Source organism: Nipponia nippon, unplaced genomic scaffold (assembly GCF_047370975.1).
Source record: "Nipponia nippon isolate SJK-2023a ecotype South Korea unplaced genomic scaffold, ASM4737097v1 scaffold_21, whole genome shotgun sequence".
Taxonomy (NCBI): Eukaryota; Metazoa; Chordata; class Aves; order Pelecaniformes; family Threskiornithidae; genus Nipponia; species Nipponia nippon.
This window is the reverse complement of record NW_028262338.1, coordinates 3,221,149-3,245,722: the sequence shown is the minus strand read 5'-3', so window position 1 is coordinate 3,245,722 and position 24,574 is coordinate 3,221,149. Positions and strand designations below refer to the sequence as shown.

General features: G+C 45.3%; 1 protein-coding gene across 1 annotated transcript; it reads left to right on the top strand.

Moving 5' to 3' along the window:
• Nucleotides 1-5,716: 5,716 nt before the first annotated feature.
• Nucleotides 5,717-20,291, top strand: NPM1 (nucleophosmin 1). The gene is made up of 11 exons (XM_087760152.1): nucleotides 5,717-5,875; nucleotides 6,610-6,689; nucleotides 9,705-9,824; nucleotides 10,636-10,729; nucleotides 11,497-11,600; nucleotides 12,086-12,147; nucleotides 12,659-12,713; nucleotides 15,257-15,346; nucleotides 16,229-16,330; nucleotides 18,883-18,957; nucleotides 19,935-20,291. Exons 1-11 carry the CDS (start codon nucleotides 5,812-5,814, stop codon nucleotides 19,971-19,973), a joined length of 885 nt encoding a protein of 294 aa, XP_087616278.1. The 5' UTR covers nucleotides 5,717-5,811; the 3' UTR covers nucleotides 19,974-20,291.
• The last annotated feature ends 4,283 nt before the right edge of the window (nucleotides 20,292-24,574 follow it).

The window sequence follows — 24,574 nt, the reverse complement described above, 5'->3', positions numbered from 1 at the left end:
GGAGGGCAGGAGGTGCTCCAGGTGCCAGAGCAGAGATTCCCCTGCAGCCCCTGGGGAAGCCCATGGTGAGGCAGGCTGTGCCCCTGCAGCCCATGGAGGTCCACGGTGGAGCAGAGATCCACCTGCAGCCCATGGAGGACCCCACGCCAGAGCAGGGGGATGCCCAAAGGAGGCCGTGACCCCGTGGGAAGCCTGTGCTGGAGCAGGCTCCTGGCAGGACCTGTGGCCCCGTGGAGAGAGGAGCCCAGGCTGGAGCAGGTTTGTGCCCCCACGGGGGACCCACGCTGGAGCAGTCTGCTCCTGAAGGACTGCACCCATGGAAGGGACCCACGCTGGAGCAGTTCGTGAAGAACTGCAGCCCGTGGGAAGGACCCACGATGAAGCAGTTTGTGGAGGACTGTCTGCTGTGGGAGGGACCCACGCTGGAGCAGGGGCAGAGTGTGAGGAGCCCTCCCCTGGGGAGGAAGGAGCGGCAGAGACAGCGTGGGATGGACTGACCCCAACCCCCATTCCCCGTCCCCCTGCGCTGCTCAGGGGGGAGGAGGTAGAGAAATCGGGCGTGAAGTTGAGCCTGGGAGGAAGGGAGGGGTGGGGGGAAGGGGTTTTAAGATTTGATTTTTATTTCTCATTACCCTACTCCGATTTGATTGGTAATCAATTAAACTAATTTCCCCAAGTGGAGTCTGTTTTGCCCCTGAGGGTAATTGATGAGTGATCTCTCCCTGTCCTTATCTTGACCCATTGAGCCTTTCATTGTATTTTCTCTCTGCCCTGTCCAACTGAGGAGGGGAGGGATGCAGCGATAGAGCAGCTTGGTGGGCACCTGGCGTCCAGCCAGGGTCAACCCACCACGTTGTTCTAAAATGTTGCTGAAAAGCAGTGTATGTGCACGATATACAGAAGTCGGTAGAATTTTTATAATCAGCACTTTACCTGCTGATTATATCCTGTTTAAGAACCAGAGACCCTAATTTGGTAAGGACCATCCTGAATATTGGTAAGGGCTGGTGAAAATGTGATACTGGTGAAAAAGGGATACTATTTCCCCTTGAATTGTATCTGGTACACAGTTTTTCCCTCTTTTCTTTAAAGCTATGGCTCTAACACATGTCCAGTATGAAGGCAGGCAAGTAGAGACAGCTCATCCCTGCAGCAGGGCATAGAACTCAATGGAAGAAGCATCTTTCTTACACCCTGTCTTCTTTCCCCCCTCCCCCCCCCCCCAAAGTGTGGCCATGCTAACCCAGGTACTCGAACATCTAGCCCCCGTGACACTCAGAGCCCTGACTCTACCGTGACCTGTTGATATGGTCCAAGTCACCACAAATATCCAACTTTTGCTGTTTACTATTGCAAACGCTTGGCTGAGATCCAGGCTAGTATCATCCATTTGGGCATGAGTAGAGCCACATCTGAACTTCAGCTGCATGCCAAAAAACCCAAGGGTAGAATTTTGATGTCTTTTTGTTAAGGGACCCATATTCAGGTACATGTTGTATTAGTTGTAAATTAGAACTAATTATCCCATACTCAAGGCTTGATCGTTCATACCAAATGTTTAGCTGCTGTGTCTGTTGGTATGGCTTTTAGAGTATTCAAGAAAAAAAAAAGAAGAAAAAAAAAAAAGATAAATGTCAGGCTATCTCAAGTTTTACCTTTGTGATGCTAACAGCTGGTGTCATCTATCTGTGTGACTTTGGTTCTTGTCATCACTGTGATACCTGAGTGCCTTCCTTGTGGACATCCTGGGTTGTCTGTCATTCCTCCCTTTTAGGCATGAATGTCTGAAATCGGGCCCTGACATAAGAAGGATCCCTTGAAAGCTATATGCAAGAATATAGAAGAAATGGAGCAGCACCAGCACGTGCTGTCTTAAGCACATAGGCCAGGTTGTCAGCCTCCCTTGGCTCCCCTTCCAGTATGCAGCTTTCTCCAGTGCTGAAAGATCTTCTGATGCAGACCTTCATGCTGCTCTGCATAAATAATGTGTTACAGGCGAAGCTGGGGTGGAACAGACAGTACCTTAAAGAAAGATGATGAAGAAAACTTCTGGTGTCCACCCATGGCAGGATCGGCAGTAAAAAGCAGACTGCAGGTAAGAAAGATGACAACCAGGTAAGGATGGTCTTCCATCACATCTCCTGTCCTGAGCTGGCTGCAAACCCACCGGGAAGTGGAGGGAAATTATAACCCCAAGGACAAGGCTTCTCAAAGCAACCCCGCAGGGCAGGGCAAGGCAGGGCAGCTCTCACCTCTGCTGCACCTCGGTGTTTAGGGCGCAGGCTGGCACCCTGCAGGACAGCTCTGTCCTCGCTGCCGCCGCAGCGCTGGAACGGCGTGCTGCTCCTGCTGCTATCGCTAATGGCATATTAATGATATTAGCTAGCGCCTCCCTTGTGCTGCCCCATCTGATGCCTGCAATCCGCGGTTATTCCAGGTTACATTGAAATACTTGGGTTTTCAGGTTTGCAAGTGGTCTTTTTGATATCAAGGAAGGGTAAGTGTTTTGACGTGTTAAGATTTTGGCCCTGAGTTCATTGGGGCAGAAATTATTGACGGGTGAAAGGAGGAGGAGGCCGGTGAAGCTGTTATGTGACAGCTATGGGGCAACACAGCTGAAGATTATGTCATTATGTCACCAGGTAAATTAAGATTGCATTATTGTGTCTGTTGCTTGACTGCAACCGTGCTGTGGCTTTAACGGTGTTTAAAATGCAATTTCCTAAGTTTTCTAAAAGCTTACTAAAAAGAGAATTCCATTAAGGGAAACCATGTTGACTCTGATTTCTTCCTCAATTCTCCCCATACAGCTATTTCTAAATCACTTGTAAGCTTTTTCAGCTATGCTGAGTATTACACAGCGTAGAGTTGAGCAGAGTAAAATGATCGATATTGTAATGGACTTCTCATCCTAGTACATGACAGAAATAATAAATGTCATGATGTATGACAGCCCTTCGAAAGCCCTATGGAGCCAAATGAGACGCAGTAAGCATATATCTCCTACTTCCTACCCCTGTTTCGCTTCTCTGTGTCTGTCCTTTGTTTCCTCCCACATTTATTTCCTCAGTAATGGAAGAATGTAATTGAATTAAAAGCGACTCTGTACACACAAGAACATGCTGTGGCTGCACTGCGCCCCTCTGACAGCACTGGGTGGACTTCTGTAACGGCAGTCCGCTTTGTGAGATGCTAAGTGCTGCGTGCAGCAGGTTTTGGGGTGGTTTTGATGTGCAGCCGTGTACTCCTGTTGGCATTACACCAGGTAAACGTACATGCAAACAGCTGCAGCCTCTTTCCCTATTACCATGTAGTATTCACCTTCCCGCTCCAGTCTGTTTGTCATGCGGGTCATGCCAAAACTTCATTTTAAATTTTGATACCAGTTCCCATTTTCAAGCCAAATCAAGCAAATGTCCTATCTGCATCTGTACGGCTCTTCTTGGCTGAGATGTCTGATCAATTAACGATGCCCTTCTTCTGCCAGTGACACCAGCCACCACACTCCGTGGGTTTTCCTGCCTCGGCCACTTCACGAATCCTGGTGCCTATCTTCTCTGTACCACATTGCCAAACTGCCACTCTTCCTACATTCAGTAGGAAGTAATTGCTTCGTAAAGATAATAAGAAATGAACCAAACCAAAGGTTAGAAAATGAAATAAACACTGTCCCTTCTCTGGTTTCCAAAGGGGATTTTAAGTGGAGTAAATGGGAAGGGTGGTTCACGATGCTTATGTGATCGCTCTGCTCTCCTCTTTTTTGACTTTGACAGGGTGTTATTTCTATAAGTGGTGCACGGGTTGCAAATTAACAATGTCTCTACTATAGAATGCAAAGGAAGGAGGGAAAAAAAAAAAAAGATTAGTAGTTTTTCTGGTTTTGCTGAAATACTAATTGTTGTCATATGCGGGGTGCCGGACCAGAGGCGCCTTCCAGCCGAAATGATCCTGTGACTCCAAAAGAAGGCTCTGACAGCAGCCCAGATCCCCTCTCCTCACTCACCCGGCAAGCTGCGCTACTATTTATTCCTATACTTCGTTTTTACACACAAGTCAATTTTATTATTATTGTATTTTAGTTAGCCTGTGGCAACCGCTTGACACCACCTCAGTAGACGATCTGCTTTCATGTTGACAGGACTGCAGGGGGACGTATCCTGGCGAACCCGTGGCTCAAGTAACCTCCTATTTGGAAAACTAATTGTATCTTGCAAATAAAAGACTTTACATCCGAAAATAAGCTGAATGTGTATGTATTGTGGAACTGTACTGTTTTTCAAAGGGGCGAGCTTTGTCGGAGAGAAGGCGAATGCCAGGTTTTGACAGGTAAGATGCAATTCTGCCCCTGCGTCAGTTCTTTCTTGTTTCAGTTTGTCTCATTTTCAGCAACAGAATTTAATGTTCTTACTTTATGAATATGAATGCAGGTATTACGAACACGAGTTACACATTTCAAATTAATGGAGAGACGTGAGCACTGAGAGGCCATATACTTTTATTTTTGAAGAGTGGGTGTTCAGGTACAAGTGATCTTGAGATTAGCTAATTTACAGCACCAAAGACACCGGACTCTTACCGATCAGCCCCTGGACACGAGGACAGCCCGGAACGGCAACTCGAAGGTGTGCCCTGCCCCGGGCCAGTGACGGACTATCTGTGCTAATGCATACGCAAGCCTTTTCAGGGCTTGTGGCTCTCAGTACAGAAGAAAAAAATCTGACTTTTCATTCTGTTGGGACACACATGTCCCCACGTGCCAATTCACGTGAAAGAGTAGCTCACTCCCATCACAGACCAGCTGAAAGGGGGTTTCCCAAAATACTGCTGCTCCCTGGTCCGCAGAGCCCAGCGGCACGGGGAGCAGCAACTAAGAATGGCAGCTCATCTTTATCGGTGTGGAGACAGGGAAAGAGGCTGCTTTTCCTTTTTTTTTCAACCAAGGCTGACCGGGCTGTCAGCTCGCGGCACGCATGGGAGGAAAGGCAGAGTACCGTCACTGCAACAGGGCCTTCCTCTGCGTGGAGGAGCGCTGGTGGGTGCCGCTCCTGCCTTGCTCAAGCTCCTCTGCGGCTCAGGTCCGCCGTGCTTGCACACGCCACGCTCAGCAGGGCTCCTTACTCTGGCCATGGCATTAAGCCCTCTGGTCCGTGGCTACCTCGGCGAGCCGCGGGCCCGCAGGGCGGCGATGGGGCCCGGGGCCTGCGAGCTGCGCTGGGCCAGAGCCCCCGAGGGAGGCCGCCCACGGCAACCGGCCGCCGGCAGAGCCGCCCGGCCGGGCTGGCCAGCTCACCTTCCCGGCCGGCGGCCGCAGGCGCCCGCGGACAGCCATTTCACGCCGCCGCCCGCCCCGTCCCTCCAGGCCACCGCGGCAAGCCGGCACCTGCCCGGGCGGCGCTGGCCGCCCTGTCCCCGCCCGGCGCGCTGGCGAGGCCGCGCCGGCCCCACGCCTGAGAGCACGGCCCCACGCCTGACAGGACAGGACAGGACAGGACAGGACGGAACGGAACGGAACGGAACGGAACGGAACGGAACGGAACGGAACGGAACGGAACGGCCCTGCGCGCCGCCCCCGCCGCCTCCATTTCGCGACCCCCGCTGCCCGCGAGCGCGCGGCGGCGGGGCAGTGGGGAGGGGGGATGGCGCGTGCGCAGAGGCGTGGCGACGGGCCGAGGGGGCGCGGCCGGGCGCGCGGGTCTCGCGAGAGCGCGCGGGCTATATCTGGGAGTGGGCGGGCGCGGGGCTTCCTTTAGTGCGCGTCCGCCCGCAGCGCCGCATCCCGCCCCGCGCCTCCCGCCCGAGCAGGCCGCCAAGATGGAGGACAGCGCCATGGACATGGAGAGCATGGGCCCCCTGCGCCCCCAGACCTTCCTCTTCGGTAACGGACCGCCGCCGGACGGCCCGGCCGCCCCGCACCCTCGGGCCTGGGTGCCGAGCGGGAGGCGGCGGGGCCCGCGGCCTGCTGCCCGCTGCCGGCCTTGCGTCGCGCCTCAGCGGGGCGGCGGAGGGAGGGAGGGAGGGAGGGAGGGGGCCTTGTCGGGGCAGGGGGCGCGCGGCGGCCGCGGCCGTTAACCGCCGCGCCGCGGCGCGCGCCCCACGTGGCGCGCTGCTCGCACGTGGCGGCGGCGCGGCCCGGCCCGGCCCTGCCCTGCGCGCTTTTGTTCCGCCGCCCGCCCGCCCCCCGGCCGTTCCTACGGACGCGGGCGCGGCCCGGCAGCGGGCGGCCGCCGAGCACATGGCAGCGCGGCGGCAGGTGGAGCACGTGGAGGGCGGCGAGGCCGCGGCGCCCTTGGCTTGCCGCCGGCCCTGGGGGAGGCCCGGCCGGCGGGACGGGTGTCCCGGGAGGTGGCGTGGCCCCGGGCAGCGCGGGGGGTGCTGAGCGGGGGCGGTCTTACGGCGGATGCGCTTGGAGGGGCCGCGCTGGAGCTGCGTGGCCGGCAGTAGGCCGCGGGCTCGGCGGGGATTTTCCCCACCCCACGTGTTTCTCGTGAGCCGTTGGTTTTCTGTGCAAGTTCAGGGCCTTGAAGCGGCAAGCTGTAAAATAATAAGTGGTTAGCAAATACCTGCGTCTAAGTGAAACAGTATGCTTATAATTAAACGGTCTTTTCACAGGCTGCGAGCTTAAAGCAGATAAGGAGTATCAGTTCAAAGTAGACGATGAAGAAAATGAGCATCAGTTGTCTCTGAGAACGGCAAGTATTGTTTGGTTTTTCGGTTTTTACTTCTAAGTAGTGGTGTGCGATATTGTGAGAAGTGAGTTTTTTAACACGTACATTTGTTTCCTTAAACTTGTTTCTTTTAGTGGTAAGTTTCTGTGTGAATCTGTTAAATAATAAGCGTTTCTCCTTGGGAGTGGAGCATACCATGTCACTTGAAATATTTGTTTTATGGGGGGAAAAAAAAAGTTTAAAATATCCACTGATGTTTCATCGTTTACAGCAAGCAATACAAGTCTGGAAATTTTAAAAATGAATTCACGGTAGGTTAATAAATGTCTACTAAACAGAGTTAAAGGCCAGAATATGCACGCTGACATCTCTAACGCCATAGTTCAGATGCTACAGGAGCACAGTGGGGAGGACAGATTTATAAGAATCGTGCATGGGCACATTTTAGGAAACTTTATTAGAAACTTTATTTTGAAAATCTTTTCTGTATATTCCCCAAACACAACTCTAGTGCTTTTTTCCCCGTAAGCAGCTAATAGCTAAATGTAAATGGGGGGATTTCTGTTTTGAGTTATTGTCCTTAGTGTTGCCCTCTCTAAGGATATAACTGGGACATGCTGTCTTTTATTCAGATAATTCATCTAAGAGACTCTTTGCTGAGCAGGGTGCCCCTGGAAATCGGGATCTGTACACTGAGCGTTTTTAGATGTGTCCTTAGATCTTTCTGCTGTCGTAGCAAGACACAATTTCAAGGCTTTTGTTCTGGGCTGAGCATGTTACTTTTGGTTAGCAAAAAGATAATATGCCACAACTTCACAGGAAAGCGGGAAGAGTTTTAGTATCTCTCTATGGTTTATTACTGTGTTTATTTAAATACAAAGAGATACCTTGATGATACCTGGAAACAAAGTGAGTCTTGTAATTGTGGATTACTTCCTACATCAGAATTGCTTCCTACGGGAGACTTGCATAATAATGCTCTCCAAACCTATTCAGTGATGCTTACAACATTTTAATATAGGCATTACAGTTTTGTGAATCATGTGTCTTCAGTCCTTGCATTTTATGAAAATTACAGCCTGGACTTGGCAATGACTAATTTGTTCTTAATTAGACTTTTCTTTTGAGGGAAGAATGTAACAGTAAAGTATGTATAGGACAAGTCCATGCAGATAGTTCTCATATCTGAATGTCATGCAGATGAAATTACTTAATGAGTGATACTTGAGTTTTATGGCTTTATCCAAAGATCCTGTTTCTGGAAAATTATCTATAGCATCTCTTCTGATGCTGTGCGCTCTTCATGGGGGATGAAGCAGATTGGATGCATACCAGTACTTAGTTTTTAGGGTTGTGGGAAAAAAGTCTAATTTGATAACCTGTCTTTTTAAAGACAAAAGATGATATAGAGGAGAAAGGGGAATTGAAACAACAAATAACAAACGGGAAATGTCAAAGAGGCTTGGAAGATCTTGGACATAGCTACAAACAGAAAATGCCTTGGCAAGCAGGAGGAGTTGATGGAAGATTGTGATGGTAGCAAACACCTGGTGACTGATCTGTGCACCTGATAAAGACTAGATGTATAAAGGTTGACTGACACATGTCAGTTAAGATACAGATTTGGCAACGGACTTGGGTATGAGGTACAGAAAGAGGTGGGGAGGAAAAAAAGGATAAAAGTGAAAGGAGACGAGGATTGATCACATAGAGGTAGAAAGTGGCATGAGGGTTTCTGTAGATGCTTTACTAATGATAGCTGAGAACATAAAGAGGGATGGCCACTGCTTCGTTACCTATTTACTGCCAGTGTGCGTTCCTTCAGTGTAGAAATTAAAGGATGTGAATGGATACTTGCCAGACACTCAGTAAATAAATTAACAGTAAGCGCTGTAGTATTGCTTGAACTGGTGCACATGACAGGAGTAACTGGGGTAGAGGGCATGCTCTTAAATTCTTGGCCTGGCGGGTAGTCCCACCAGCTGGGTAATTCAGTGTGGTTACTAACCCATTTGAGAGGTGAGATCAGAGCAGCAATTTCACCTCTTTAAATTTACAGTTACAAAACTTGCCAGGAGTAGTGAATCCTATATCCTATTTCTCAGCCTTCAGTCTGATACATCTAATCTGGATTGTTATAGCCTGCCTAAAAACTCAGCTCTTGGAGACTGGAAATTTGAGTTGTATGCCTCTGCCTGAAGCATTTACACCCACAACTTCCATGGAGGGTGGAAAGCTTTCTTTTCACAGGCATTGAGAAAGGAAACAGAGAGCCTTGTTCTCTTGTCTCAGGAATAATTGTAGTAATTCAAGGGATTCTTGGTTTTCATATCCCTTGCGTGTAATCCTGACTCAGATGCCAGAGGTTCAGAGAACTGGAATTTCAGGGCCATCCCATGTCTTGTCACTCATTTGCTTCCCTGCAGCTATGCTTTTTCAATCTTCAGAAAGTGCCAGACTTGTACCCAGTGTAAGGAATCCAGGCACTTGAATTCTGAAATGCTGTGGGACAGCAGCTCTCAGTCCTTGGTGAATTAACGCAGAAGGCATATGCATAAATGACAGTAGTGAACTGAGCAGTTGTTAACTCCTCATTGAAAGTCAAGTAAGCAAAAAGCGTGTAGTGTAAGTGATAGTTAAGCAGCTGGCAGATGAAACATGGCAGGAAGGGGAAGGATAAAGGCTGTGATTTGGAGTAGTGATAGCAGTTGTTTCCCTTCCTCTAGGCATGCGTTTGTACTTCTTGCCTTGGGCCAGCTTCAGTGCTCACTGGACTTGTCACTGACCCATTTCGATGCAATAGTCCAGTAGCAAACATTCTGCTTTTCACTCTCGTCAAAACACATGCCTTGAGTTGCACCTTGCAAGTGCCAGTGTTAGGGGGAAAGAGGATGTTGGCTTGGGGAGGAGTGCAACTGAACCGTTAGCAGTCAGAAATACAAACTTCAGTCTTAAAAGACACAAAACAGTGAATGGAGGTTAAAAGACTTCAGAACGTTTGGGGAGATTCTTGAATGTGTCCTGTTCTTTACTTCACAGGTTACTTTAGGGGCTGGAGCCAAAGACGAATTACACGTGGTAGAAGCAGAAGCATTGGACTATGAAGGCAACCCTATTAAAGTAGTACTGGCATCTCTGAAAATGTCAGTGCAGCCTACGGTAAGTACAGGAACTTGGAAAAATCTACTATACATTGAGTCTCGGGTGAGAAAGACAAGTTAGAAAAGGTTTTGGTTGACTGAATTTTGGTGAAACTGCACAGTGGTCAGTGGGTTCAGACAAGTGTCAGTTTTGGCCTGTGTAGCAAATACAAGCTAAATATGAGTATATTTGTGCCTAGTAGACTTCCTCTAGTCATCTGGAGGTAGTAGGCTTTTTGTTCAAATATTACAGAAGTGATAGTAATTGTGCATGTCATCTCTATGTCATAAAAATGTGTGCGTTTGCAAGCAGATGCATCTGTAGCCTGCGTTGCTTTCTTTGAGCCTGGGATGAGAAAAATCTAGGTGTTCTGCAGGTCCCAAGCTCTTTGAGATACTCTAAAGATGACTGCTACCCTTTCTTGATTTAAGAGCACCCTACTTGTCATTCCTGCCATCTGGAATGTGGTTTGAATCAGTGTTGCTGATGTTGTACAAGTGGAACTGCGCAACGCTGGGGGTAGGTGCGATGGATAATGTTCAAATTGGCATTTCTGCCAAGATGAGTAGAAACAAATCTGGATTGGTCTGGCTTTGAAAAGTGTGCTTTAATTATGATAAGCAACAAGATTGGAGTAAACCCTGTTGTGGTGTATTGACCCTGAATTGACTAAACACTTCCGGAATATTCTGTCAGATGGAAGCATGGGGTATTGTATTGGCCTTGGAGCCTACAGGTGTTGGTGCTCTTGGTTTCATTTGAAGGAATTGTCTATTAAGCACACTTTGCCTGTATTGTTTGAATAAATTAGCGATGCTTTTTTCCTTAGGTTTCATTAGGTGGCTTTGAGATCACACCACCAGTGGTCTTGAGGTTGAAATGTGGTTCAGGGCCCGTTTACGTCAGCGGTCAACATCTCGTAGGTATGTGTTACTCTGGTTACTCATCTGTGATCTTGCTCCTTGTCAGCACCGGCAGAACTTAAGTGATGTGTCCGGTATCTCAAGCAGTACTTTCTCTAATAATGGCCCTCTGAGTCTTTAACTCACTGCCCTCAGAAGCATGAGGTAACTGTAGGACAAAGGAGTTCAGAGAAATGCTTGCATACCTCTTCTTGCTTCTTGTTTTGTACGGATAAGGAGAGTTTGTCAGCCTTACAGTTTCAGTTCTAATTTCTCTTCTTAAAAATGGGTGTTAGGTTCCTGGTGTTAGTGTCTCACAGCAGAAAGCTGTGAACTGCTAATCAGTTGAGAATGAGAAGACTGCCCATGAAATAGTTTTGAGTTTACACTAAAAACTAAGCCAGGACTAGCCTTCTGCTTTGTAGAATAGTCTTTGAAACTGATCTTTCTCTCTAGAAGTTCTTAAATGTGTCTCCTTAGAAATGGAGACAATTACATTCTCAACTTTATATGGCTGCTTTTCTGCGAGGAACGTTAGAGGCAGTGTATGGTTGGTGTTCACCCATTTTGGATTGCAGTGTAGTAGTATCTGCATACAGACAACTGGAAGAGTTTCTGCTCTCAGTGGTTAGGTTGCTAGTAGGAAGCTTCCTCCTATCAATTCAGCACCTCGCTAAGACTATGCCTATTTAGTTGTGGGTGATATTATTCTATTTGTTTCTTACTAGCAATCTTGTTTTAACTATTAAACGAGGTGGGTTTTTTACACATTGCCATCATTTTATCAGCATTAGAGGAAGAACCAGAATCAGACGATGAGGAGGATGATACAAAAATTGTGAACACTTCAACAAAGAGACCAGCAAGTGGAGGAGGAGCTAAAACACCACAGGTATGTATACTTTCAATCAGCTTGTCTGCAGAATTTTCTTCTGATTTGGCGTACGTGGTCTGTTGACATCTGTGGGGAAGGATTATTTTGTACTTGGGTCTTGACAAGTACTAAATTACCAGAAGTGTAGTTAAGCACAGATAGTTTCCAAAGCTTTGCTGGAGGGGATAATGTGAAGGCTACTTTTATGTGGAAGTGTTGTCCACTACGGTAACGGAGTGTGTGCAGACTCTAGTGTAACCATCAGTGTACTGCAAGTGTTTAAATGCTGATGGAAGCTCTGTAATACAGAAGGAAAGGTTCGTATGCTCAGAGCATGCTGTGAATTTGTCAATAGCTTTTGACTTGGCGGCTCTAACTTGTTGATTTTTAGCTAAACTGATGGTGGTAGTCTTGTAATTATGCCGCAAATTGTTTTGGATCAAGGTTGCTGTTTATTAAAACAAAATGGTATTGACACTTAACATACTTCATCTTTTTTTAAGAAAAAAGCAAAATTATCAGAAGATGATGAGGATGATGATGAAGATGAGGAGGATGATGATGAGTATGTATTCTTGTTTTGTTGATGTATTTTGAAATACAGGGTTAACTGTTTCAGAATACGAATCGTGTGACATAACTGGATATGAAGTGAGCAAGCTGCTTCTTTATCTTGGCTACAAAAAAGCAGAACTACCTCAAGTTTATGTCCACAATGCAATCTAAATTAGTGTTATTCAAATATGTCATACTGGGTTATAAAACCTAATTTAATGTAATTCATTAACTTCTAATAGATTTAGAATTTCTTTATTGGTAGTAGTGGAAGTCTTAAGATACATGACTTCAGTATTAAAGCAGAAGGGAATGTACTTAAGTGCTTTAACAGTAGTAAGAGTATTTGGCCTAACACCTTGCAGTGTGTTAAAACAAGGTATAAGGTAGACTTGGGGAAGATGACTTGCTTCGGTCATGAACAAAACATTTTATTGGGGGGAGGGGGAAGACTAGTTCCTAATGTGGTTAAAGCTGTGAGTATGAATCTTGAGTTATGGTGACTACCCTTCTCATTGTAGTGATGAGGATGACTTAGAGGATGATGAGGAAGAAATGAAAACACCAATGAAGAAAGTAAGTCCCATACACACACACACATATATATACACACATACACATTGTGACCCTCTTCACCCACGAAGGATTAAACAGCCTGTTTAATGAACTTGAAAGGAAGCGAGTGATAACACCACATGGACTTAATGTTTGCAGCTAAGTTTATTCAGACAGGAGGAGCAAGTGCTAACACCTCTTAACTTACTCGTAGGTGTTAATTAACCATCCTGATTTTGAGTAATCTTTAAAGATTCATATGAAGACCCCTAAAGCGGAAGCGTGTGAGGGGAAGCTGTGTTTGCATAAGTGGGACAGCTGTTTAGGTTTGAACTCTGCATTTATTGTAATGCAGAAGCTAACTGAAGTGCCCTTGTCTTTGTGCAGTGTTCTGATTTATAATGGACTAGATATCGGTGTAAGGGATGACAGTAAGTTTGCAAATGACACCAAGTTGGGTGGAAGTGTCGACCTGCTGGAGGGTAGGAAGGCCCTGCAGAGTGACCTGGACAGGCCGGATCGTTGGGCTGAGGCCAACTGCGTGAGGTTCAACAAGGCTCAGTGCCGGGTCCTGCACTTGGGTCACAACAGCCCCGTGCAACGCTGCAGGCTGGGGGAGGAGTGGCTGGAGAGCTGCCTGGCAGAAAAGGACCTGGGGGTGTTGGTTGACAGCCGCCTGAACATGAGCCAGCAGTGTGCCCAGGTGGCCAAGAGGGCCAATGGCATCCTGGCCTGTATCAGGAATAGTGTGGCCAGCAGGAGCAGGGAGGTGATAGTGCCCCTGTACTGGGCACTGGTGAGGCCGCACCTCGAGTACTGTGTTCAGTGTTGGGCCCCTCACTACAAGAAGGACATCGAGGTGCTGGAGCGTGGCCAGAGGAGGGCAACGAAGTTGGTGAAGGGTCTGGAGCACAAGTCTTATGAGGAGCGGCTGAGGGAGCTGGGGTTGTTTAGTTTGGAGAAGAGGAGGCTGAGGGGAGACCTTATGGCTCTCTACAACTACCTGAAAGGAGGCTGTAGCGAGGTGGGGGTCGGCCTCTTCTCCCTGGTAATGAGCGATAGGACAAGAGGAAACGGCCTCAAGCTGTGCCAGGGGAAGTTTAGGTTAGATATTAGGAAAAACTTCTTCACTGAAAGGGTGGTCAAGCACTGGCACAGGCTGCCCAGGGCAGTGGTTGAGTCTCCATCCCTGGAGGTATTTAAAGAACAGATAGACGTGGTGCTTGAGGACATGGTATAGATGGACTTGGCAGTGATAGGTTAATGGTTGGACTTTATGATCTTAAGGGTCCTTTCCAACCTTGACGATTCTATGATTCTATGACAGTAATCGGGCCGATAGTCCCTTAAATCAATGAGTTCAAGCACAGCTATTTGGAATGTGTGAATGGGATGCTTTTTGTTTAGCTTAGTCTGTGTAAAGACATTGTAATAGGACATGAGAACACTTCAGTGTGAATGCGCATCCAATCCATCTTTGATTTACTTTGCTGCAGAGGGGTGGCTGGGTTCTTAACAGCATGCGTATGCACGTGTGCCATTGTCAGGCTGGTGTGATCTTGTGTACAGCTGTTGGCCAGCGAACAAAATCTGCCTTAGAGATGTGGGTTGTGCTTTGCCGTTTCAGTTAGTCCTACATGCTGTGAAAAAGGTCTTCATAGCAACCTAGCTTTCAATAAAAAAAGGATCTAAATGTGTGAGCCCGTTGGAGAAGGTTCATGTCAGGCAGCCAAGTGCTTGAATGTGAGAGTCCATCAGCTCTTGAGTGCCATCTGGTGGTAAAATGAATTGTGACAATTTGGCCACTGCAGTGGTAGAAGGTAGTAATTTTTTAGAACTTGTGTACTGTGGCTTGAATTTATGTTTACATATCTGCTCTTTAGAAGCAAACATTTAATGTTTTACTTCACTATATGCTGCTCTGCCCTAATGAATTTCTATAGCTTATAGTGCACAGTAGTTTAAGGCCTGGTAAAGGCAATCTGAACTGCAGATGTGCAGTTCACTGTGAACAGTTCAGTGTGGCTGAACGAAAGGGTCCCTTGATTTACATAGGAGTAGTAGAATCCAGTTCTTAAATACACATTTGGCATTGCCCATGCACGTAGCAGATGATGTTTCTGTATGAAATGCCAAAACAAGGTAATGGTTGCGTTACAAAAAACAAGTAGCACAGAGTCAGATCTTGGAAATGCAGTGCCATCTAGAATTAGTTATATGCAATATCTGCCCCAAAAAGTTTGCATGGTAATATATAAGGAAAGATATAATATATAAGGAAAATGTAGTGAAGGTACCACATAGTTGTATGGCATCATAACAAAATTTGATCTTGGTTATGTTAATGTATTGTGCTGCATCAACAGTTTTTCGTTTGACTTCCTGTAGCATACATGCTTTTTGCTTAAATGATGGACACTGATCATGTTGCACGGGTGAAGAGAATGCTTTTTTGTTTGATGTTAAATAGTATGTATTTGTCATGAAGTCTTTGAGTATTATGTTAAGCTTAACGTTTACCAGCAGTTTTTCATGGCAAATGAACTTAAGTGCTTTCTTTTCAGCCGGCCCGTGAGGCTTCAGGAAAAAATATGCAGAAAGCAAAGCAAAATGGAAAAGACTCTAAGCCGTCCACACCAGCATCTAAATCAAAAGTGAGTGAAGACAAATGAGTAAAACAAATGTTTATTGTAGTGCGGAAGCTGGTTTTCTTGCCTAATGGTAACTTTAAATAATGTACTAACCATTAAGTTAAGTTTTTGAATCTTAGTATGAAGCATGCTGGGATATTGTTCATTGCTTCATGTTCCCCTGTGAAACTCTTTAGTGATCAGTATATAACAAGAGCCAAGATTCAAAATCAGACATGCTGTCCTTTGAGTATTGGTGATCCCACAGTTTAAAACACAAGTCTCGTTTTTTGTGTAGCTGCTTGTACAAGAGGATGAGTGCTGCTGCTAATAAGGAGTCTTGCTTAACCGATCCATTTGAGAACTAACAGTTTTCTTCTTCAGTTGCTTTGTAGTTTTCAAGCTTCTTTATGCAGCTTTTTACCTGCTGCATGTACTCAAACATGCATGCAAGGAAGGTTGTTACACAGAAATTAGTGTGGGATGGATGTCAGGGTAGCATCTGAAAAGCAGTGCAGATGTGTGCTTTTTAAAGCATGACCTAATCTGGCTGCAGTTACAGAGTAAACTCTAAATCATGGAATGGTGGGGCTATTTTCAGTTTCATTTCTTTTGGGAGAAAGAGCTGTGTAGGCACCTGCCCAGAAGTGTAAGATACTAGCTATGCTAATTGTTGTAACTCCAAACTTAAATGTTCTTTTGCTTGTCTGAGGAATGTGTTGGAAGCACAAATTTAACTTCTGTGACTTTTTGAAAACTATCTGAAGTATCCATGTGATAGCTAGTTCTTTTATTCCATATAAATTCTACAGTAGGTTCTAACGTTCTTGTTTTTCGAAAACTTGATCTTGTATACTAAGCAGCTTTATGTATGTGCAAGTTCCTAATGAAATGAATAATTTTCAGACTCCAGATTCCAAGAAGGATAAATCTCTAACTCCAAAAACACCAAAAGTCCCTCTGTCGTTAGAGGAGATTAAAGCAAAAATGCAAGCGTCCGTAGATAAGGTGAGTTTTCAGAAACTTCAGGTTTGTCAGCCTTGTTTTTACACTTCCACAGATCAGAAGAATTGGGTGTTTTTTTAAGAAACGGTTATATATCACTGCTTGCTGTGCTGTTATTAGACTATGTTGATGTTGAAGCTCAGAAATGAAAATTCATTTGGGACAAAAAAAAGCCTCCCTACTCAAGAGAAACAAAACCACTTACTTTGTATTCCTCCAGTAGTGATGTTCAGTAATTTGGTATTTCTTAGTGAACTCTTAGTTAACATTTTTTAAAAAAACACAACAAAACAACAATAAACAAAGCAACAAACTTGAGGTGATATTTGTTCTAAAGTTGTCGTATCTAGTGCACACATTTTATTTTAGGCAACTAAAGCGGAGTTCTTCACATGCTTGGAATTGCTTGGTCTTAAAGCAGTGATCAGCTTAGGTATCCAGATGCTTGTAAGGCTTTATAACTTCCAGAAGGGGGAGATAGGTGCTTGTGATATGCATTAGTGAGTCAATGAAGACTTGAAAGCATTTGCTTTCTGAACTGGAGATCTGGGGTTAATTGAGTCTCCCCTCAATGGATGTTTCATCTTTTGAAGGTCACAGGGCAGTCACTCGGCTTTTGGTTGCTATCAGCTTTGACTAGCACTTCATGGTTATGCATAAGAATAGCAATTTTAGCTACTATTTAAGTATAAAAATGAAAATTGCATTTTAGTTACAGGCTGGTTGGGTAAAAGCGTAGCAGGTAATAGCAATTCTTTCCCCCTTAGCAAAGTTTAGAAACCTGTGTGCTAGCTAGGGGTGAAGTTCAGTACGCACATCTATGGCAGAATAGGTGGCAGTGAGGACCTGACATCTAGCTCAGGAGCGTACTCATAGATCATATGCTCATTTGTGACTGAACCAAATTCTTTATTGGAAACTTATTTTTGGCTAAAGCCTACACTGATGTCAGGGCTATGAAGAATTCTGGGGTGTTTTTTTTAGTTTGGTCTGAGATGATAAACTTTTTTCCCCTTACACTGGCAATCAAGTAATCTAAAGAATGAGCATTGTCTTCTGCTTAGATTGATGTTTTGAGGCAGTTTTGTCCCAGGAATACAAAATAAGACAAGTGTTTCAATATAGAGTGGATGCAGAGTGAGCAGTGACAGATTGTGATCAGGATTGAAGTGCATATCCCTAAATTGTGAAGCTGACAGTGATGGATGGTATCATTCTGCTAGGTCAAACTAACCTCTTGGATCTAGTGGATGCTAGGGTGGTTTTCTGCATGACTCAGAGGAGCCACGATTACTGTTGTTTCTGCAGTGTAAGCAGAAGTGGCTGAGCTGCTCGCAGTAGACAGATGTCCCTATGGAGGGAAGCATGCAGACCAGATAACTGGCAAGTAGCTGTAGAATATACTTTCTGTTGCTGAAGAGTTTTTCCTGGGAAATGCTGTGTAAGCACAAATATGTAGAAGCAATAGCAGGCAGCTTAATTTAATGTTTTCCAAGATGGTGCTAGAGCATACCTTAGTGAGGCAACAGGTTTGTGCGTTGCCAATACAACAGCACTTCCAGCTGACAGCTAGCAAGTTAGCAGCTTTAAAAAAAAATCACTTTATTGTTTTATTAAATTATTAGAGTGGAATTGCTGTATTATGTAGTAAATATATGTCAACAAGCTACTGGAAAAGCATCAGTACTTGTCAGAATCCAGGGGTAAGACTCGTCCCAATCCAAGCTTCTTGATTGCAGCATTGCAGTTTCAGATACTCCTAATGTAGCTTTGTTTGCTTTGAACATAAAATTGCGGTCTTCTGCAGTGTGCTGAGTAGCAGCAAAGTGTACTGTCATAACTGGCTAGGTATATTTCAACTGATGCACCTGAAAAACGGGAAGAATATGACTCATGGGGCATGTGAAGGTAAATTGATGTCTCTTAAAATAGTGTGCTGCTGTATTTTGCCTGGAGATAGGAGAAGACACTAAGATAAACCTAGATCCATGAATTACTGAATCTGCCTTGTACATTTGAATATGTACAAAGACAATTTCAGAGATACAAGCAAATGTCTCTAGAACAGTTCTTTAAATTCATAGAGCTAATGTATTAGGATGAGTCTTAAAGGTTAGGTGGGAAATCAGTTCATTTTTTGCTTTAGAGAGCTGAAGTTGAAACCCTACCTGTGAAGGATAGTAATGTCTCAGGTTGCATGCTGTAGTTAAGAATCCATAAATATGGAATTAGTTCTAGTTTACCTGAAGAGCGTATGAATGTGGACTACAAACAAGGTTATCTTAAGCAGTGAATGCTTGCTGCTGTGTTTTAAGCCATCAGCAGAGATGCTTGTACAGCCATTTTAGTGTGTAGGCACTCACTCCTGTGAGAAATACCTGGGTGCTGTAGAGAAGCAAACCTTTTAAAATGGTTTAAAAGCAGATTGGTTTGGAATGTTGCAAGGTGAGTTCAGTAAAATTCCATGTGTATTGCAAGGGGTTTAAGCTTCATAAATTATTTATTGGCGTGATTAAATGACCTGCATACACTAAAGCTTGCTTTTTTCAAAACAGGGTTCTTCCCTTCCTAAGCTGGAACCCAAATTTGCCAACTATGTTAAGAATTGCTTCAGGACGGAGGACCAGAAGGTAACTGAATTTATTGGAACTTGATAAAGTCCAAAAACTTTTATAACCTGACTTAGGGATTCTTTTCCACTTCTTAATCTTTACAAGCTTTGGACTGTTTCAAAGGGTTACAAACCACAAACAATACTTCAAATTAAATAAATGGGAACGGTTTTAAGGGTTTAGTTGGCTAAGATGGGAAAGCTAATATTTTATTACATTTTTCCAGCTTTTATATGGTTGGTAAATTATCTCTTGCTTACTAAACCCACAGAATTTTCCTTTTGGCACTGCATTGGCTAAGGAAATGAGCTGTGGTTTTCCTTGCTGCTGAATTTGGCCACCTAGGCCAGTCTGCTGTTCAGCATTTTGTTGGGGAGGGTGTCTGGGAGGGGGAACTGTTTTGCGATGGAGATTATGGCTTTCTTGCTACATTTTCGCCCAAAGTCAACTGAACTCTTGTAAGAGGGCAAGCCAAAAGGTGGTATCAGGAAGCAAGTTTCTGCATTAGTTATTACTCAACATATACTAGGCTAAAATGTGTCTTAGATTTCCCTATCAAAATTCCTGTGAGTTAAAACTTTCTTCCAGTGACAGAATTCCTTATGCTTTCCTGCTTCCTTCAGTGGTTCAGAGTAAACTTGTCTGATAGACAAATTGATAGGTTCTTGAACGAATGTTTAAAGGCAGTTAGCCTCAGCTACTGGAGTTGGTCTGACATTAGCCAGGGTAGGCAGAGTTCAGCCAATATTTGCCTAGCTGGTCCACACCCATCCTCTCACTTACCTTCACTGAATTCTTACTATTGTGACTTACAGCGAGTAACAGTCTTCTAGCAGAAGGACCTACCGTCTTGCTCGCAACTGGATTTTTCTCTGAAAGGAATGCATTTTTTGTTGTAATTTAATGTCAATATTTTGTGGAGTAAGTGGTGATAGTAAACTGAAAATAATGAGAAAAATTGATTTCAATTTCTAACTTTTTGTGTACACTTCCAGGTCATTCAAGCTCTCTGGCAGTGGAGACAGACTCTGTAAGAAAAGAAAACAGTTCAAACCGTTCATTAAAATCTGCAGTCTTATTTCTGTAACCATTATTTGGCTGTCCTTTTTACAAATGCTGAAAGAGCTTTCCCTACCGTGTCTGATAAATGTCATCCAGATTACCTTGCCAAGAATGTGTTGTCCAAAATGCCTGTTTAGTTTTTAAAGACGGGACTCCACCCTCAGCTTCATTTTAAGTATGTATGGAATGTTTTGATAAGGCATGGTGGTGGTGGTGGTCAGACAAATGGAAATGGTGGGGAGACTAAATGTACGTGGAAAAAAAATAAAATTTAGTATTTTAATAAAGTACTATCGTTTCTTTTTTTATGGGTTGGGGGTAGTCTGCATACTGAACCCAGAACACAACAGGGCTTTAAAGTTCTCATAGGAACTACTACTGAGTATTTTAGCTACTTCTCTTTACCAAGTATACATCAGAGTCTCATGTTGTCAACTTTAAGACAACTTTACTCCGGTTCAATGAGCTTTGCAGCTACTGAGCAGATGATTGGTAAGAAGACTTAAGTGGTAAGTGGGACTTGATTCTTGTCTGGAAGTGACCACTAATGATGTAATTGCCTAAAACCAGCCTTTCCTGCATCTCGATTTCTGACCTGCTTCATTGCTCTTTGGTTTATGGTTTCTCTCTAACGACGGAGCTGGTAGGGCCTGTGACTCCACTTGTAAAATGTAATACTTTTGATTTGGGAATTGCGGGCTGTGCTGTTCCTCCGAGAGGCTACGGTCTCTGAGGTTGTCTCACGCGATGACTCCTGTGAGGGGTTTGTGGAGAAGAGAATTTAGCTTGAATGCTGTGGGGTGTGCCTAGAGAGCTCACAGAGATAGATCAATGCCGGTGGATAAATTCCTGGGAATGATGAGGAGCTGATCTCCAGCAAATCCCAAAAGCTCAGACGGGCAGGTGGTCCTATCTCAGTTCCTTGGGTCTTTTCTGACTATTGCCTACCAACGATAATAAGAGGCTGAGTTAAAAGAAATTTTTGGGCCGTTCTTGGTTGCCATATAAAGTAGAAATGCCAAGGTATAAGGGCTCTTCCAGATGAAGGGGAAGGAAAACACGGATATCGTGCCTGGCACTGCACTTTTCCTCAAGGCTCTTGCCCAAATGCTGTATTGCTTCAAATGCTGGAATGCTTACCTGTGTGTCGCAACTGCAGTCATGGTATGAAGACAGAAAGAATACTTAAAACATGTAAGCAGTTGCATGGTAACTATTAAACTGATTTAATCCTTGTGATGTGTGAGAATTAATGCAACTGGCTTCTGTTTTTTGCAGCAGAAAAAATCTTATTTGAGAAGAGAGAGGCATTAAAGCAGGCTTCAGCAGGTTGAGGTTTTTTCCACTTGAAGGACTTGGACCGTTGGGGTCCTACAGCGTTTACCTTCGCAAGACATGGTAAAAACCTTTGGGTTGTGCTGAGTGGGCATGGGCTCTCTCTTTTTTACTGGATCTTGTCTTTTCCAAGTTGTTCTAGAAGCAGAATGTATAATTTGGTTTGTAAAATTGTCACTGGAAATATTTTTTAAGGTTTGCTATTACAAAAACCTTAGTTTCTATAGTTGAGATTCTGGGCATGATGGAAACCAATGCAAGTCTCCAGAAGGAAATATTTCTTTTTGGAAAAACAAAGCCAAGCGAAGTGCATGGTAGAGAAGCGAAACACAGTGCAAGTCTAGTGTCAAAGATTCGTTTAAGCTTGAGTATAATTGCAGTATGTGAAATGGCAGAGTATAAGGGTTTGAAATGCCTGTTTCGGTGGGGTTATGTCAATAGATGATGTCATAGGCACAAGTGAGAGCAAATTTCCCTGGTGAAATAGAGCTAATGGCACAGACAGGCTTATTTAAGCAAAATTGCCCTCAATTTTGGCTGAAACAAGTGAAAATTGTACAGTAATTTCAGTAAGAGGCTATCCAGCCAATAAAATATTCTGAGTATTAAACTTTTAAGAAAAGCCAGGGTGTTGTCTGTCTGTAGGTCACTGACCGAGCATCTGTGGGGCGCAGATGGAGCCCGTACGGGCGGTTCTGGAGGAGAACATACTCCCGCGCTGTAGCGAATGTATAGTGGAAGCCAAATCTCCGTCTCCTGCATCATGCATCACGAGGCATCTTTTGAGGCATCTGCACGATGGCATAAAAATGAGAACTTTACTTGGCGCCGTTAGCTTGCTCGCTGTTTTCTGCCAGTTCACATTCTTACTGCTCCAGCCGTGGAAGGTGGTCAGAGCGGCGGTCCCCTGCCCTGCTCCTGCCTGCGCGGCGGGCTGCCCAGTCCCTCCCAGGAACGTTGAGCCGGTCATGGCTCCAAACCCTTCGCTCCTGTTGGGACCGGCCATCTGATGACTCCTGTGGGGCTGCTGGGCTGTGCAGCCGTATCCTCTGGGATATTCACATCAGCTGCTGGTTCTTCCACTTTGAACAGAGCCTCAAAGGTTGAATTAAAAAATGCCTTAGTTTAAGCTCAGATGTGAAAATACCTGTTGAAGAGAAGATCCCAAATACCAGATATGGGTATGAAGTACTGTTCTTGACTTTCTGCAGGGTTGAAACATGTTTTTACCATGGTAATAATGGCATGATCACAACAAAGCTGTAATGTTTTGATAGCTACATTGAGGGTTGTGTGATCCTGGTCCTTGAGGATGGCTTATTTGAGAGCATGGAGGTACATAAAGTGCATCGATGCCAATACAGGCTTTCTCACTCTACCATGGGAAAACAACTCGCCTTCCCTTTACAGGATGGTAAAATGCCTCTGCAGGTGGCTGTCCCTTGACCTCTCCTGTCTCCATGATTTTCTCCCCCTGCTGCCTTTCCTGTTGCAGGACCCTTCTGGTCCTTGCTCTTTCCATGCTTCGTTTCCTCCCGTAAGTTCGGTTCCTTGCAGTGAAGGGGTAGCGGTGGTGGTCCCCTGCGCAGGACAAGGGGAAGCTGAGCGGGCGTGCGGGACCACGCAGGGTGTGTGGCAGCACCGTCCTCTGCTGCGCAGTGTTGGCTGCAGCTACAGCTGCTCTGTACGGACCTGTTTTGTCTCCAAGTCTCTGGTGTTTCTGGGTATCTGATTTCAGAGGTGATAATAGGAGGATACTGTCCTGCAGTAAAACAACCTTTTCCAGCTTCAGGAGGTCTTGGTCTGTGTCTTATTCCTTGGGGTTTTCAAGAAAAGTGCTTGTGGCCACCTTAGCTCTGTCTCAGGGTTCTGTTTGCTCCTGTGAATCAAACTAGCTTGCCAAAATGGTGTCTCGGACCCTGTCTCTTATTTTGCCTGTGCTCAGCTTCTTGCAGCCTTTGGAGAGGAACGACTGGAGCGTGGCTGGCAGGAGGGTGGAAGGGAGTGTGTGTGGGCTGAGGTAATGGAAAACAGGGCCAGGATGGGTGGCGGTTCTGGGCCTCCTGCCACCCAGACAGTCCCTCAGGGGCTAAGTTCATGTGGAACATGCTCTCTGTCCTCCTCTAGAAATCTTACCCAGATACCCCAAGCTATGTCCTGTCTCCTTCCAGTGTGCCATTACTGACTAGCAGCCAAACTCCCAACTTTTCCTTCCCTCTTCCCCTGTGGAACAAGCACGTAGATCCTTACTCCTCTTGCCATTTTCCCCACGGGGAATTAAAAGGCTGGATCCTACTTATGGAATGTCATAGAAAAAGCTGCAAATGAATTGGGTGGTTTGGAGCCGAGCGTTAGATGAAGCGCCTCTACTCCCTGGCCTTGTCTAATGGGCAGTAGGTCCTGGCAAGCGGCAGCAAGCGCAATTGGTTGTGTTGAGTGAGGTTTGGAGTTTTTGTGATCTGGTATTCGAGGGTTGCTTTGAGTCCTGGCTCTCGTGATCTGAATGAGGAGAGCGGAGCTTGCGTGACTGGGCACGGGAGAAGCAGTACAGGACTTCGAGGTGTGTCTGAAAGGGCCCGACTTGTCCTTCCTTCTGCAGACAGCAGAGGGAATCCCCTGCTCTTTACTTGCTGGTTGTTTTTATTTATCTACATTTATACTTTTGGGAGCATTTTTGTGTTGTGTTGCATCAGCTCTTCAGTGGCTGGCTGTTGGGTTGTCTGTTATGCAAGTGGATTTTAAGCCATGCCCAATTTGGACCAAATAAATTGATCAAATATATTAAATGCTAAGGTGATATAAGTGTACCATGGAGACCACTGGACTCTTCTAATTGTATGCATGCATGGCCTGTGGTCGGCTGTATGGGGATGACTTTTGCTCTGCTCCTTTTCTTCAGAAACTCTTTCTTCTCCCCTTCTACCACTTCTCTCAGCTCTCCCTAGCCAAGCCAGAAGAGCCTTTATAGGAAGAGGATCCCAGGAGAACACAAAGAACAAGAAAGGACAATGAATCAAAAAAAAAAAACAAAAAAAACAAACAAACAAACAAAAAAAAAAAACCAAAAAAACAAGGTGGTTGAGGGTCAAAAGTGAGAATGGGAACAATGGAGGTGCTCAGCAGGGGACCTCTGCCAGTGCCTGCTGCTGCCAGTGGTGGCCATGCAGGCACTGGTGTGCTGCTGCCAGAGACTTGCCCAGCCAGGGCACTGGGAATCGGCATACTTGAACAGCAAATG